Source organism: Sycon ciliatum, chromosome 1 (genome assembly GCF_964019385.1).
Source record: "Sycon ciliatum chromosome 1, ocSycCili1.1, whole genome shotgun sequence".
In the NCBI taxonomy this organism is placed as follows: domain Eukaryota; kingdom Metazoa; phylum Porifera; class Calcarea; order Leucosolenida; family Sycettidae; genus Sycon; species Sycon ciliatum.
In genome coordinates this window covers 20,935,513-20,952,887 of record NC_088643.1, presented here as the reverse complement: position 1 = coordinate 20,952,887, position 17,375 = coordinate 20,935,513, and the positions used below count along the sequence as shown (strand labels likewise).

At 48.0% G+C, this 17,375-nt stretch overlaps 2 protein-coding genes across 2 annotated transcripts; both read right to left on the bottom strand.

Annotated features, from left to right (window-relative positions):
• Positions 1-814: 814 nt before the first annotated feature.
• On the bottom strand, positions 815-13,342 carry LOC135817602 (signal recognition particle subunit SRP68-like). The gene is made up of 13 exons (XM_065330824.1): positions 13,208-13,342; positions 13,066-13,132; positions 12,517-12,630; positions 11,126-11,324; positions 10,787-10,869; positions 10,416-10,629; positions 9,840-10,082; positions 9,368-9,628; positions 3,660-3,754; positions 3,090-3,222; positions 2,483-2,561; positions 2,054-2,103; positions 815-1,418 (listed from the first exon to the last, which is right to left on the bottom strand). Exons 1-13 carry the CDS (start codon positions 13,293-13,295, stop codon positions 1,194-1,196), a joined length of 1,851 nt encoding a protein of 616 aa, XP_065186896.1. The 5' UTR covers positions 13,296-13,342; the 3' UTR covers positions 815-1,193.
• LOC135817611 (peroxynitrite isomerase THAP4-like) lies at positions 5,474-8,998 on the bottom strand. The gene has a single exon (XM_065330836.1). The coding sequence runs from the start codon at positions 8,156-8,158 to the stop codon at positions 7,058-7,060; it is 1,101 nt and encodes a 366-aa protein (XP_065186908.1). The 5' UTR covers positions 8,159-8,998; the 3' UTR covers positions 5,474-7,057.
• Positions 13,343-17,375: the final 4,033 nt, after the last annotated feature.

Genomic DNA, 17,375 nt, shown 5'->3' with positions numbered 1-17,375 from the left:
CATGACGACGATGCATTGTGTATGATTGGCTCGTAGCACACATGTCTTGTATGTTGAGTAGCTCCAGTTGGCAGTAACGAATGATACGTTACGACAATCTCTCCAGGTTTTGTAGCAGCGGATCTGCACAGTTCACATGCTGGCATGCAGATCTACTGTAAAAGCAGAAATTTTCGGTGGTGTTTTACTTTCGGTAACTTCGGTGCCGACAATTTTTACCGAAAATAAAACGCACCAAATAATTTCGGTACAACCAATACTGTATACGTGTAGTACTAGCACACTTACCTGGAGAACGGGTTTTACCGAAAATTTCCCTCTACCGAACTGCCGATTTTGGAGAATACCGAAAATATTACAACACCGAAAATTTCTGCTTTTACAGTACATGACTTGTACCAGGTATTGTACGACTCCCTGACTTGTACTATAATACAGTTGGGCTCTGTGAAATTCCACCCAGAGTGCCTATTTGGCGAATTCAAGTTGCACCGCCCTAGACTCCCTAGCCCTGGAAGTGGGATGAACGCAATTGGACGTACACATGCATGTGCAAATACAATGATGTAATCACTAGTCAGAACTGGGCCAGGGCCAGGGCGCCAGTCTTGCACTTTGGGTTGCAACTGTATGGAGGCAGCTCAGCTCAGAGCACTCCTTTCCATCATTTCGGGACATGCAGCAACACATTTGCCATGATGTAAAGCATGCACACAGAACTGCCGAGCAATGGAATAGGTACGTGTTCACACCCCTCTGCAGGAAGCATCTACACAACGTCATGCAAGTGGACACACACACACAAGCCACAGTCTGAGTGAGAGCCAAATCATTTGAAAATGTTCAGCTAGCTCGCTGAGAAATTATTTCATCAACAATGCAATACTAAAATAATAGAGACGCTATGTACATGATGAGGTGGTGAGTGTGCAAAAAGCTCAGCCGTAGGTCCAGGTCGAGTTAGTGATGTACATGTAGCATGTGTACACATACATTGTACGATTTTATGGCATGATGTTTCATGGAAAATATTATTATTGGGATGAAATTTTGCACTCAGGTCAGGGCATGCAAGCTCTGTTTTTCTTTCAATGAGCATGAACACAACAAGCGGCAAGTCGCTAAAGAATATTTTGAAGAGCATACTAGCAAGTAACATAACTGGGTGTGTGCAGGGGGCGTAGAAAAATAAACTATTTGCCTCCCCAGAACAATCCCTTGACAAAGCCCGTAAGGCCACCGGCCTGCTTTTCAATACGATCATCAAGGTCAGGGTAATCGATGTGATTCAGGGCGAGGTCGAAGAACAGTGGCTTGCAAGCGATCGCCTCAAAGTCCGGTGGGAATGCGATGATGTTTGGTTGGCCTGTGGTCAATCCCTTGTCCGCTGCTATGCTGTCGAGACGATCGAGAAGAGGCTACAAGAACAATACAAGAGGGAAATAAAGCACAGGGTTCAAAGAGTAGGCAAGAGTAGAGACAGAGAGAGAGAGAAAGGGACAGAGACAGACAGACAGAGAGCTCTGCAGGAACTCAAGAGTTTCACATTTATTCCCAGCCACTTAGAGCAGTGGAGCACCCTGCTTGTTTGCTCATTTGTGTAAACGCATAAACTTCAAACTATGGACAAACAAGTACACATGCACACATGGACATGCACGCACACGCACGCACACACACACACACACACACACACACACACACACACACACACACACACACACACACTGACCTGAATGGTCAAGTGTCCCCTCTGCACGCACCGACTGACATAGGGGGCTCAGCATCGGCATTGGTATTGGGACGCGTGCGCACACACATACATACCAGGGGCGTCGGAAGGTATTTTAGCGTAGTACGGTCACCACATGAAGTACAATTTACTCGTAGGGGAGGGGTTTCTGAGCCAAACATTTTGGAAATTTTGAGCCCAGATTAGTGTATTTTATTGATTCACGGGGTACCTGGGGCAAAACGTGGTACGGTCAGTACCGTAGTGACCGTACCGTGTCTGACGTCCCTGCATACGCACAGTACTTAGTGTTGCACTAACCTTGTCGGCCACGTCAAGACCACCCATCTTTTCTGTGACGGCTTCCACATCTGTAAGTACACGCAAGCAAGAGAGGTGATGCAGCAGTGTTCATTAGCAACTGTTATTCCTATGAAGCAACATTGCTATAAATCTCAACAAGATAAATGTACGCTTGAATTCTGCTAATTCTTCCAGTCTGCTGCTCGGCACTGATTCCTTGAGTACAAAGTTAGGTCACCACAACAAGATCAAATGGACGAGCAGACATTTTAGCGCACCACAAGCACCTAAATTCACAGGCCCACTCCATCATTCCTGGCGATAGTCTTAGTAGGAAGCGTTGAATCATTTTCCTTTTGTAGTGGCAAACAAATTGTGAGCAAGTAGCAATGCAAGATGAGGTGTAACTGTTAGTTCACACCTAATCTGCTATTGAAAGACACTTACCTAAAATATACGATGCTTGAGCGGCACATAATCGCCCACGAACAATGCCCGATAACCGACCTGCAGCTGCTGCTTCCTCCTGAACATGGAAAGCATGATGCAGCAACACCACAGGGACAATAAATTTACAGAGAGATGTGCTTGATACCGGAGTTGAAATTTTAAGCCTTTGAGAGCCGTCTCATACTTGAATGTGAAACTTCAACAGATCGTACCTCAGTCAAATCATGCTTGCAATCAACGATCTATTAAAACATCTAGGTTGAAGAGAGAACTCCAGCCACAGCCACGGCAACTTAACACGTGTGCAGCGTTACTCGAATCATGAGAACTTTAGTACTTTTGCTACGCTGGGTTACTCAGAGCTGTGTGTGTTTCATGCATGGGATTCTCACAAGTACACAGCAAACAAAGCGGAGCTCAGCAATCAAGGAAAAAGAAATGGCTTCAGCAGGACGCAAGTGCATGCATGTGGAGCATCTGTTTCCTCGCTGCTCTCCAGCACTGGAGATACAGTGTCCTGGCCATCATGCACACAAACGTACACCCACGCACACACCTATCCACATACCCCCCCCCCCCCCCCCACCACACACACATGACCTACCTTTAATACAGTCAGGCTGCACTGTGAGAGCTGCGATTCAGCATCGCTGATCAGTAGAGACGTTCGGTCGTACAGCGCCAGTGCCTCTTTCCATCTACGAGTGGCTGCATATGCCTCAGCACTAAAGAAACACCTGCGTGAGATACCATCAAGCCAACAAACAGCACACGAAAACAACAAATTGAAATACATGTACACTTAAACTCCCGGCCTACGCTGCACTGGATCGTCTTTAAAAGCAGCTCGGAGCTACATTCCAAGTCGTGCTACACTGTACATGTATATAAACTGGGTCAGAGCATTTTCAAGCCGGAAACAAAACACAGAGTACAGCCAAGTACAGTATAGTATAGCACATGACCCAGAGTATGTCCGGTTGGTGGAACAATCAGAATCAGGGGAGTTTAGATAAGGGGAGCTTGAGTGCAACAACTGGTGCACATAAACAAAGGTGATATTTCTGATGGGCAAATCAAAGCTCACTGGATTTCCCTGAAAGTTTCACTGCCGATAAATGGGCTGTATGCAAACGCAATGCATCTGAGCATTAAAATGAAGCGGTTTGCTCACCTAAAGGAGCGGAAGCAGAGGCGTAATGCCGAGAGCTCTCTCGTCAGCTGTTCGTCCTCGTCCACACCGCCAAGATCCAGCATATCAGATACGTTCTGTAGCAATAACAATAAGCGGAATACCCAAACCATACTAAGCGCAGAGACTGCATACAGGTATAGACCTTATTCGATCACGTGATTTTTCGGGGCGCCTTCGAGGATGCGCACCCGGCACTCGGACACGTGATCCGGACGAGTGGCAAAAAGGCCTCAGCTGAGCATCACGGAAATTTGTTTTGAATGTATTTTCAATATCGGAGTTCGTCTCATTCCTTTTCTCGAAGTACTTTCATGCAGGTTTGTCAGGTGTTAGGAGCAGTAAGCAGTCTTCTTGTAGTTTTGAGTGTTCTAGCAGTGATGGCGGTTCAAGAGTTGTCCGAAATCTATCGCGATTTGGATAGAGCGGGCAAGACGCGGTATGCCGAGAAGCTGGCCATCATCGGCTCGGACCAGGACCCCTACGTGACGAGCAGATCTCTCACGCCTGGTGCCACACCTGATTTCCCCAGCGTGGAGTATCCTGATTTGTACCACTATCTCGTGAACGCGCCGAGTCCCTGCACGAAAGAGGAGATGAAGGCGTACAAAAGCTTGGAGGGGTACCAGTTTTTCGTTGCTGGTTGGGTTGGCAATGTCGTCACCTTTCCTGCAACTGCGGATGGCAAGAGAGCATTTGTGATGGCGAAGGTCCGTCACTCCCAGTCCGTGTCCTCTGCTGAGCTGCAGCCTTGGGTGGCAGCTGACATGGATGGGAGTGTGCTTTGTGCCCACTGTACGTGTATGGCTGGCCTGGGCGAGGCATGCTCCCACATTGCCGCCTTGCTATTTACTCTGGTGGCCAGGACGGATTTCGTGAAAGAAAATTCCGCCTGCACCTCCACGCAATGTCAGTGGATTGCCCCATCCCTGCAGCCTGTGCAGTATGCCAGGATATGCGAGATGGATTTCGCCGCGCCGAGCAGCAAGCGCACTAAGCCAGCAGCAGCCAGTGTGGAGGTCACCACACAACTGCCGACATACACTGTGCCAACCACCAGTGAAGTCAACAAGTTCTTTTCTGGTCTTGCCTCCACGCAGAGCAAGCCAGGGATACTATCAATTGTTCCTGGTTTCTGCGAGAGGTATGTCCCAACCCGCCCAGCTGGGTTCCCAGCTTATATCACCGACCTCTATGACGAGGCAATGCTAGACGCATCGCTCGATGTGTTGCTGAACCGGTGTGATGATGTTTTGAAAGGCATGGGAGTGACAGCAGCAGAATCGGCTGCTGTTGAAAAGGCAACCCGCGATCAGAGCAAGAGCAAGCTGTGGTTCAGGTTCCGCGCAGGGCGTGTGACAGCTTCAAAGTTCCGTGATGCTGCTCACACACCCCCTGCGAACCCATCATCATCTCTAATTCGTGCAATTTGCTACCCCGATGCATATCAGTTTTCCTCTGCAGCGACCACTTGGGGTTTGGAGCATGAGCAGACTGCCCGAGACTGCTACGTCAAACTGTTTGAGCCTAACCACTGCGAATTCAAAGTTACTGATTCAGGATTCGTCATCTCCACCACTCATCCGTATCTCGGTGCCAGTCCTGATGGAAACATCAATTGTACTTGCTGCGGATATGGCGTCCTTGAGGTGAAATGCCCTTTCAAAGCCGTGAACAAGTCCTTCCATGATCTGGCAAAGGACACCAACTTCTGTTTGAAGGAGGTCGATGGAAAATTCCATTTGCGCCTTGGTCACAAGTATGCATACCAAGTGCAAGCACAGATGTTTGTATGCAAGGCAGCATATTCGGATTTTGTGGTGTGGAGCGTGCGGAAATGTGTAGTCATCCGCGTTCATCCAGATCCAGATTTCCACAAGACAGTCCAAGCCATCACGTCTTTCTACAAGGCTGGCGTGCTGCCAGAGATTGTCGGCAAGTATTTTACAAAATCCTTCAAATCTACTGCCGCCAATTCTGATGGAGCTGTATGCACTTGCAACGAGGATAAGGACGGCGACGTGGTGGAATGCTCACATCCAGACTGCAGAGTTAAGACGTTTCACTTGGTATGTCTTCGCATGAAGCAGAAACCAAAACGCAAGTGGATATGCGCAGCATGCAAGAAGAAGGAATAACTGTGTGTACGTGTGTGTGTGTGTGTGTGTGTGTGTGCAACGCCATGCTAGATTCTGTTGACTCTCGCTCTTTCTTTCCTCTCTTCTCTCTTTTAGTTGTTGTCTCCCGCTTATGATAGCGGCGTGGCCCGATAGGGCAGCTGTACATAGTAGTAGTAGTAGTAGTAGTAGTGTATGTGTGTGTGTGTGTGTGCATACATGCATGTATCCTGATGCAATTATGTAACTAGGAGCTATGCCCAACCCACCAAAACTCTCACTTCTCACACAAATGATTGCACCATACATGTACATAGAAATCAACAGCCATGCTCATGCATGGCTGCAGGATCATACATTCCACCATGTCAGAAATTTGAACTTGAGTCAATATGACCACTGGGGCTTGTTATTATTATGTGCAGGCAAGCGAAAAAGAAAAAGATGAAATCATATGATGATTTCAAGTTGTGCTTTTTGAAACATGACGTGTGTGTGTGTGTGTGTGTGTGTGTGTGTGTGTGTGTGTGTGTGTGTGTGTGTGTGTGTGTGTGTGTGTGTGTGTGTGTGTGTGTAATGGAGTGTGATTGATTGAGATTTACACATTGGTGATAACTAGACACAGGGACAAAAGCCGTTCTTCGAGGGAGTGGTAAAATACAAGTAACATAATTTGCATTGCACTCCTGTCCAGGTAATCTATGCAGCAACAACATGCCACACGTTCCACAATACAGGACAAAAAAAGGAAAAAAACAAGTCAATACTTCTACTGGAAAGGCACCACTGAGTCGCAGCAGTTGCACAGCGCAGAGCACACCAGGACAATCTTGTCGATGGTGCACACTCCTGTTGAGGCATCACTCATCAGCATGTTCACTGGCAGGGTTGACTGCAGAATAGTGTACTTCTGCCGCAAGTTGCCGATAACACGTTCCACATGGATTCGTAGCCGAGACAGCTTCCTGGCCTTCTCAATGCTGATTCTCGACAGTTGCTTCTTGCCTCTTGTGAGCGGAGGTATGACCAGCTCAGCGCAGTGCAGGCCAACGGCATCACTGACCGTGAATCCCCGGTCTGCCATTAGCTGGTCACCCGGCAATAGCTTGTCCAACAGCCCGCAATGCTCCGTGATGTACTTATCCGATGTCCGGCCACCCCATCCTTTGGAGATGAAGGAAATAGTGCCTTGCGGGGTGATACCAATAAGAAATTTAACCGTGTTGTGGTGTTTGTAATTAGAGAAGGTTTGAGCCCTGGCCATCAGATCATGTGGCCTTTCGCAAAACACTTCAAAACAATCAATAATGCAAATGCACTTCCCAAACTGTCCGCGAAACTCCAATGGCATCGTGCGTACAGTTCGGAGCGCTCTGGCCAGATGATCAACGGCTGCAGCCTGCCATAAAGGACGTGGATCCATTTGTGGAAGTACTTTGAGACAGTAGACTGGCTAATGCCGAAGCGATGTGCTAGATCTTGATCGTGCAAGTTGAGGCGCAGCTTCATCAGGACAATAATAAACTGCGCAAAGGACGGAAGTGCCGCTCGGTGGTGGTCGGGGATGTCCTTGCCAGCAAATGCGAACACTTTCTCCAGCACAGCAAAAGATGGGAGGCCAGTTTCATATCTCACCATGTCATCATTGGACTTGAATCCTGATATGATGGAAGACATTGCCGCCTCTGATTTTTGATGTTTCACAGTGGCTTCCAGGTGCTGTACTTTGACGGTGAGAGCAGAAATAGCAGATTTCTGTTCCTGCAACTGACCATTCAGCTGGCATTTGTCCTCTTCCAGCTGTGCCACTGTCGCCTGAAGCAAGGCTAGCCGCCGTCGCAGATCGTCATTTTCTTGTTCAGCACTATTGTCGACATGGCTGCTGGCTTCAGTGAGCTCTGGCTGAGCTGGGGACGCTGGCTCAACAGAGTCTGACGAACATGAATCTCTCGGCGCACTCTCCTCTTCGATTTCCTTGTCAGCATTACAGTCACTTTCTCCAGTCAGCACGGGCTCATGATTGCCATGGCATGTATTTTCAGGCTGAGCTGTTGGCTTTGAAGCTGCATGCCGTCGGGCCTTGTGGCGATCAAATTTTACGTAAGCTTTCTCACCATTTACTCGACCCTCGTCTGAAAAAACAGGCGGGACGAAATCAGGGGATAGTGGATCGTCGCTCTTCTTGAACCTTACAAAGTGATCCGAGCACACCCAACTGGAAGCGTTGGGCTGCCAGTTCTTGCGCTTCAGCGCAGCAATCCACTTTGCTCTCCTGAGCTGATTAGTTGGGAACTTATAAAAGCTCTTTCCACCACCTTTCGCGAAACGGTTAGCGCAACCAACTGCACAGCAACTCTTCACCATACTACTACACTCCCTACCCACGTCTCCCTGACCAACGACAGTGACAGCTACCCAGAACAATTCCAAAGCTCTCCTCCAAACACACTTGCCCACAACTATCAACACGCACTTTCAAAACAAAACACTTCTTGCCACTCGTCCAGTTTTTCGGAGGTTCCTTGGGTCACGTGAGTGGGGTCCACGTGACCCGTGACGTGTGTCGAATAAGGTCTATAGAACGAAGAACTGTATCAGAACATTGCCACATTGCCACATCCACAACTGGCCAGAGTATCCAACTACTGTTGTGGACATTCAAAATTTGAAATGGAATGACAGGGGCTGGCGCCCTTACTGCCTTATGCCTGGTTCACACTAGGCCGATTTTCCGGCCGACATGGACTCGTACGAAAAATCCTCAAGATCGGGGCGAAAATTGCGTAGTGTGAACTGTGTTGTCGTACAGGGTTCCGACAAATCTGCGGCGATTTTCTTGTCGCACTAGTTTTCGGCCAAGTATCGACTGGTCGATATTTAGCCGAAAAGCCGGCCGATTTTTACTGCTTGCACGTGATGGAGCGGTCATCGGACCAATCACGGTAGGCTTTTCACCATGACAGCAAAGAGCGTCGATGTCGAGCTCATGACCTCTTGTACTTTTGTACTCTTGAGTCTTGATGAGATGTAAAGTCCTACCAAAATTTCATAACCCCCATGAACTCTTGCTTTTATGGATAATCGATGCGACTCTATTGCGAGTGAGTCGTTCCCCGTGTGTGAACAGGCCGTCCGACTCAGTCGACACAGTCGGCAGACTCCATGTCGGAGTCGGTGTCGGAGCATCGGCCGGAAAATCGGCCTAGTGTGAACCAGGCTTAAGCGCCTACACGCACCGGACACCCTGCAAATATGGACCAGCAGTGCCCACGGCTGCGAGGCCAGCGCTCAGTAACCGCTTGACTTCTCAACGGATTTCACTGTCCTCAACAGTACATGCAACGTTTCCCCATGATAAGATGCAGTAGTGCGTTCCTGTCCTACTGGCCACTGGTTGGCGACACACTTTCTTTTTCTCCAGATCCCATGACTGTTGTTCACTAATGAATGCCCACTAGGCGAATAGGCCTTCAGACAAAAAGGTTTGGTTGGATTAGAAGTACACGCATTACACCGGGTGAATATCATGCACCTAATCCCCAGTCCTATCTGCACACACATACAATGACCTACCTGCAATACAAGATCGTATACTCGTACAACTTCCTCAGGTTTAACTGCTTTGGAAGGAGGCGCACTGGCCACTGCAGCACTTGCAGCCGCTGCCTTGGCAGATGATTCCCGGCCAGTTAGCTGCGGGCCAAACGCAAACTGCTGCGACATATGTTGAGCCATGAGCAGATTGCGCTCAGCAGTCTTGGTCAGTCTCGTGAACGAAAGATACGCCAGGAGCTGCTGCAGCTGGCTGATGATGGTTTCACTGCGACGTTTGTTCTGGACACAAGAACAAACACGCACACAAGCGCGCCGCAAAACAACACCCGGAACATATTAGACAAAGTTGTTTAGCACCTAGGCCAGATGTCACGGCCAGTCGTACGTTTCAGGTACCCATCTACCAGAAGTGAATATTCGATGCTTCGAAAAGAGCACACACACACATACTAGCTCATTGAATGCAGAGATCTTGCTGCTCTGGACTTACAGCGTTCTCGACCTTGAGGTCTTCCTGCAGACTGTGAGCGGCCTGCTGGCACTCAGAGAGGATGTTGTCATAGAGCTCCATGACCGCCTCGTGCGTCTCGGCACGCTCCGCCTCGCCCTTGCTGTCCTGGACGTGGATGAGGAAGACGCGTACCTTCTCGTTGCGCACGGGCACCATGGCACCGTGCCAGCTGACCTCCTGCAGCTTGGTCGCTTGCTTCTCGCGCACTTGAGAGAGAGCATTCTACAGCACAGAGATACAGACGGATAGTACATGTACAGTATGGGGCATTGGTAGACACGCATATATTTTTACACAATAATGACAATACTTATACATGTACATGTACTAGAGCAGCCAATGACAGCTGGGGGGGGGGGGGGTAGGAAAGACAGTCCTGAGATACGTGAAACATTCCGCAAAGTGCCACATTTTGCAAGAGTCCCAGCAATGGTATGTTCACAGGCCAATGTCCCAGCCAGCATCAGAGCAAAGGCCACCGTCTACAGGAGCATGCCTACACCATGCACTGTGCATGCGCTAACACGTGACACACCATCCAGCAACAAGTCTTACGTCGATTTCCGCCGCTAGGAATTCTTGCGTTCCGGACATCATGGCCGCCTGCTTTCTCAGCTCCATGAGCTTCTTGATATCTGTGGTGCCTTGCATCTGACCAATCTGGTACGCGCAGTACTGAATGTTGGGCTCCACTTCCTGCGCCCGAGCTTGATAGGTGCGTCGCTGCTCCTCATCAACAAGAGCTTCAGACAAGCGCTCATAGATCGTTCTGTTGGTATGCATGCAACATCACACAGGCAGAGATGCACCACATGCATAAGAACACCAAGAGTTAGACATTCCACAAGACGTGAAGGATCCATAAAGCCACTGCAGAATCACGGAATATGAAGATCAGCTGATGAATTCACCAGAGAATGCCTAACCTTGTTGTCCGAAAAGAACTCAGGGCATTCTTGTAGTCCTTGAGCTCAAACTGGCGCGTGCCATGAATCCACGCCGAGTACGCCTGGGACAATGAGAACACAGAGGCCAGGCAGACCGCCCAACAAATACACAAACACACCACACACATACAATCATGCACACCCAACACATACTTGTATCACGGGTCACCAGTACACAGACACACAAGCCTTTGAGTTTCGTTGTGCGAAGCAACGCCATGGTGTAAAGGAGAGCAAGACAGGATTCTTCACAAAGACAAGACAACTCAATCCGACTGAAACTCATTGTGTCAACAAACATTTCAGCCACCAGCTAACCTGGGCTTCCAGCTTCGTTCGAGCGTCGGCCTGCGGACACGCACTACACAGTTCCTCCAGCTCAACAGCATACTGCTCGGCTCTACGCAGCTTCTTCAGCAAGGAGAAGTGCTTGCGCGGCTCCGTGTTGCTCTGTGGCCGGAGCTCCATGGCATAGGCCCAAGCTCGCTCCGCTGACATCAGGACAAGGTGCAAGTATCTGCAGCACAGGACAACAGAACACAGAGTTTCTTTTCTAAATACGGTGAGCTCGGCTATTTAAAAATTAGCAATCACACACCGAGAAGGCATGCTCACACAATTATTCGTACAGAGAAACCTGTCTAAGGCGACCACGCAAGGAGCCTTCCAAATGTGGTCACTGTGCACAAATGGTCTCCTTATCCAAGGTCATTTGACTGGAAATAAGTTCATATAACATCCCTTGGTCCTAGTTGTAGTACAGTCAACTTCGCTAATAACGACAGAATTTCCATGCCCAGAGCAAAGTCCCATCCAACTGTGATACATATCATGGGACTTTGGGTATAACGACACTTCGCGAATAAGGACACTTTTCTGATGCCCCGCTGAATGTCGTTATAAGCGAAGTTGACTGTAGTCCTCTGGGACTGGTGATCGTCGTAACAGGTTTTACCGTGTTCTGTAACTAAGCATTCAGAACTATGAAAATGACAAGGAGCAGTGAGGGATATTGGTCATGAACAAATCTTCAAATGAGCATATGGAGTGGTTCGACTGGAGAGACCAGTCTGACTGCACTATGGCGTAGAGACTATGGTACAGTTATTATTATTTTTTAAATATCAGGCACTGTGTTAGTAATGCGGCTGCAATGCATAGCAGCTGCTTACTCTACCCCTCCTCATCCCTGATACATGTACACTCGGACGTCTCTTATCCGGGCACCTTGGGACCGGGCACTGCCCGTATCTCAGATTTGCCCGTATCTCAGGATAACTCATCTACTTACATAGGCTGGCAGTGAAAAATAAGCACTTCCACATACAGGGAAAAAGTAAAAGAAACCAAATTCGAAGCATTTGTACTATAGGAACTCAAGCTGAAAGTGCCCGGTAGAGAGACGTGCCTGTATCTGAGGCGTCCGGATAAGAGGCATTTGAGTGTACTTCATTATTTAGAACTGTGCTGTAAGCCGTGGAAAATGGCCAGAGGGCAGGGTTTTGAACACCTGCCTGGCTTATGATGTTAACTTTCACCAGTCAAATCAAGAAACTGAATTTATATACGTGGGGCAAGAACATAGGAAATCCATTGTTTCACTTCATTGATTTGGGGAAGGGGTTGGTTAGTGTGTGTGGGGGGTGGGGGACTGCAATTTAATAGCACAATGGATTTATCAACAACTGCCTCGTCATCAAGCTTGTTACCTGACATCCGTGACTTTCTCCACGGTTATCTTCTTGGGATTGTAACGGCTCTTGTGGCCATGTTGAAAGTGAAGTGATTTGCGTATGCGGTGAATACGCCGCGCACAGTAAGCCCTGGACGAAGCACGTACGTGTACAAGAAGCAATACAGAAGAAAAACACTTCGAGTGTTTGTAAACCTCACACTTGTGAGCAAAATAAGACACCTCAGTCAGACAGACACATTACTGTTATTAAATTTTGAATAGGGCAGTCCCACAGGCCTAGGGCCTTTTTACAGGGTACCCTATGAATTGTTGAATAGATGACTACTACAATAGAGTCCCAGAAAATTGACTGCAAGTCTAATTTCACTGACGTACGTGCATAACAAGACACAGCATACAACATATTTCAAACTTTTCCGAGTGCATGTACAGTACTATCTCTTATGTTTCAGATTATTACTTTCACAAGTAGTTCTATTTTGAAAGCCATCGTTCAACAAAAACCTAAAAATCGGCGAGCTGGATCTAGTCTCAACTTCTGTGCATGTGCAGTGCAATGTACCTGTATCGAGAATAGTCATTATGACGAAGTCCATGCTGAGCTTGACTATCCTTGATTATCAGTAAAACTGGAGAACAGCGAACCCGATCTTACGTAAGTACAGAGAATAACCATCTATACAATCAAAACAGCAGGAACATACTCTCCACACAGTAAGGTTCACCAGCTTTGTTTGCAGCAGGAACATCTTCCACACATGCCTCGACTGACGAGGCAGTTTCAGTCGCCATTTCGATCCCTTCCTTCTCGACCTAAAATCACAACATGAACATTTTCATCTGAAACAAAGCTGAGGACGTAATGACGTCAGGGAAAATGCATCACATGCACACTGCCAGGGAGTCGTAAAATACCAGGGAGTCGTAAAATACCGGTATTTTACGACTCCCTGCACACTGCACTACAGTGTATCCGGATCGCGGATTGCATGCTCACGGCTGTTAGCTGCACTTGGATCGCGGCAACTTAGTTTTCTGCACGTGAACCATGAAAAACAATGCATGCTCATGCATGTTCATGCATAACCAGTCAGCTGGCCTGCTCGCCCGCGCATTTGACAGGTAACAATTCCATCAAATTTGAGATATCGCTTCGTTCTAAGTCTCAAAACAGTTCTAAAGTCACCAAACCACGCTGGTAATCGATGGCTATTCAATGTTAACATCTTCAGGAAGACTTCAGCCGTTTCCCGAGTGTTTGGGCATCGTTGCCGTTATTTTTCACGGTGTTCTTCTTCCCCTTGTCTGGAGCTGCAATTGCATCCTGGAATTATTTGAAAGGTATTTCGTGCGGGCTGTGGGGGGTTCCAACAGGCATAAACTGACATCGCTATAGGATAACTGGTAACTTTCACCCTTCAAGGAGGTAGAGCAATGAGAATTTTTTTGTGGCGGTCGTCCAATTTTTGTGGCGGTCGTGGCTGTATTTGTGCACTTCCAAGGCTTTCATTCTGCCTGATACTACTCTCTACTGTATGGGAATCGTTGTTTAGGCATATGTAGCTGTCTTATTTGGTAGATCTGCTGTTTTCAATCACTTGGGACACTTTGTCTAGCCTATTTGTCTTTCCTTCTTGCCATCTATCAGTTTTGTGGGGTGCCTTGACCTGTATTTGTGAAGTTCTCGAGTAAAGACCCTAATTCTTGCCTGGAGTGACGTCTTGAATTGAATTTGCTGGGTGAGCCCTCGTTCACGCAGTTGTACTTATCGTAATAGTCAATATCTGCTTGCTGGACGGACTAGCGGCTAGAATAGGGATGACCAAATGGTCCAAGTGTGTACTAGTACACGATTATTGTTTCCATCATCGTGAAATGCTCGTTGTGGAATTGCAGTCGTCTGCCTTTGGCACTGAGGACATGAGGAGAGTTGATTGTTACTTCTGCTCAGCAATGAAGCGATCATCAGCTCTCTTTGTTCTAATTATTGAGAGGACATACCGGCATCGCAATCAAGTAAAGATTAGGCAAACCTCGCCAACCTCCAAAGAGAGTCGAAGATATTTTCTCCAAATGCAAAGACGATCTTTGTGAGTTTGTGACTTGCATTTGCGTGCATACATGAGCAAGTCACGGACCACGGCACGTGCGCGGTTACCATGCCATCTCGAACCGACGCCATCTTTCTAAGTTGCCGCTTCTTGACAGCCGTGTGCATGCTCAGCTCCATTTTTTTAGCTGAGATAATTATCGCGTTCGAACGCAAATTTTAGCATTATTATTTTTAGCTTCTAAAATTTTGGGTGTTTGTACGTAATTGTACACATTTTGTTCAGTTCTCCAAACAAATACAGTGATATTACATTCTCATACTGCCTCAGAGAGTGTCCCTGTCCGCAGACATCCGTTCTGGTGTGTGGCTGGCTTGGGCTTGGAAAAGAACTGATGCCCTGTAATCTGTACCTGGAGGACTGAAGTGAGAAGAATTCTAATTTAGTTGAGTTCTAATTTGGCCATGGACGACAGGGAGCGCGAGGGAGACGGTAGAGGGTCAATGGACAAGGATATTTCCAAGGTTTGTCGTAATTACCTTCGCGGGACATGCAGTAGAGGTACAGGCTGTTCCTTCAGGCATCTTGGACCTGAGGAAATTGTTGCAGAAGTCAACACTGGGAGTGATTTATGTCGTCTGATATTTTGTCGGGATTTCCAGAAGTCTTCATGTCGGCGTCCCAACTGTAGATTACTGCATGCTACTACTGAAGAAGAAGTGGCGTATAGGCGAACTGGAAAGATGCCTCCTCGGATAGTGCAGGTGGAAGCACTGGGTGGTACTGTCACCGGCACACAAGGCTACATGCAGAGCATGTATGCCAGTGCGCTTGCTGCACATAGTATCCTGCCTGTTGCCGCCGACGGAGTTACCGGTGTCGCCGGTGTTCCTGGCGTTGCTGCCGCCATGCCATGTGCCCCTGCTGCACCAGCAGTTATGAATGCTGTGAGCGACGGCGGTACTGTCGCCGGTAAACGCACGCAAGACCTTGAGCTGGAGGTGAAGGGTCTGCAGAGCCTGAACCGGTCGCTGCTCGAGGAAAACTTAACGCTGAAGAACCGGGTGAGCGAGCTCGAGGGCAAGCTTGAGCAGAGTAGCAAGGGGCAAACATGGTGAAGAGCATGTGCTTGGTGTAAGCATCATTCTCTGTTTTCGGCCGACTGCTTGTGTCATTCTACAAGCCGCTGGCCCCGCCACGCGTGCACCCCCGTGTTCAATAAAGAAGGAGTTCAATTCCGCATTGTCAAGCCAAGGTCTCTAGCTTACGGGCACGCTTGCTTGGCCTGGCTCATCATGATAGTTTGAATTACTTTCCTATCCTGAGGTGAGCGGAGTCAACGTCGACAGCTGCTAGGAATGAGTAGTAGCTCTTAGTCTGACCTATCAAACCTTCTCAACGTGAACTCCTTGCTAGTTACTAAGGCATGTCCTTGGCCAACATCCGTAATGTGCTTTGGGCTTCAATGTTTTAAGCCATGAGCATCAATCTAACATCCGTTTTGCCGTCCATGTCTTTTGTGTTTCCATGCGGACTGTTTGTACCGTGTTTCTCTGTGCGGACTGGTTGTGCTGTAGACACTGTTGAAGCTTTTGTAAATTTTATTGTGCGTTGTCACTCTTGTAACTCTTGTTCTTGTGGTTGGCATGACACATGAGTGCAGTAGAGTGTAGTGTTCTACTGAGCTCCAGTGCAAGCAGGGCTGCTAGTGCCATGCACATGCACGAGGCGTTGCGCGGCTTTTTTGATGTGTGCACCACTGCTGCATTGGTTTATCTGCTGGTTGGTGCTGGCTGGTTCAGCCTACCTTGCTTCAAGTTTGAGGAAAGCCATCCCATTTCTCCCCCGCTTGATTGTCAGATTTCGTTTCCTAACATCGCCACCGATGTTGCCTAATACATGTACACCTGGGATCAGTGGACTCATGTGTTGTGCATGTGCTTTTAGTTTGCATGATTGCATTCCTTTATGCTGCGTGCATACTTTTTCATTTCACATCCCCTTGCTGGAGTATAGCATCTATTGCTCACATGCGAATGCTGTACCTCATTTTCGCGCGTGTTGTCGAAACACGCTGGCTGGACAACCTGTCCCGAAGCCATGCAGCTGTATTCGGAATGCTTTGCAGCTGCTGCTGCGAGTAGTCAGAACGCACATGTATGTGTCTGTGTGTGTATGTGTGTGTCTGTGCGTGGTGCGTGCACGCCTGTTGGGCAATCCTCTTCTGGCTTTGTGCTCACTGCTAAAGGTTGATGTCCACGCTTCCAGATCATGTGCATGTGGTGTAACACATGTGGTGTAACACATGACGATGTTGCCACAAGTACGCTATCTAGATGAAAGTCATGAATGGACATGGTTGTACATAAAATCAAGAGTACATAACCCCTACCCCCGAGAGCGTGCAACTCAACTATGGGTACTGTTACTCAACTCTTCTTTCTATGACATGGTCAATTTTATGTAAAACAACTGACTATGATGAATCATGATAGGGTTGGGATGATTGCAGTGTGATTGTGAATGAACAGGCATGCTCTAGATAAGCACACTGTCTATGTGCGAGTGTAAAGGCCGATTCACAAGACAACTTTCTGCGACAGTTGCGACAAGAAACTGCCTGTCGCAAGTTGAAGAAAGTTCAACTTTTGCGACATGCGACACGCGACATACACAAATGGAGTACAGTTTCGACCCTGGGTGCACGTGCATAGTACTACTTGTGCATGAGGATGTCGCAAACATGAATATTGTGAACCGTGTGTCGTTGTCGCAGCTCGTCGCAAGTCGCATGTCGCGTCGCAGAAAGTTGTATTGTGAA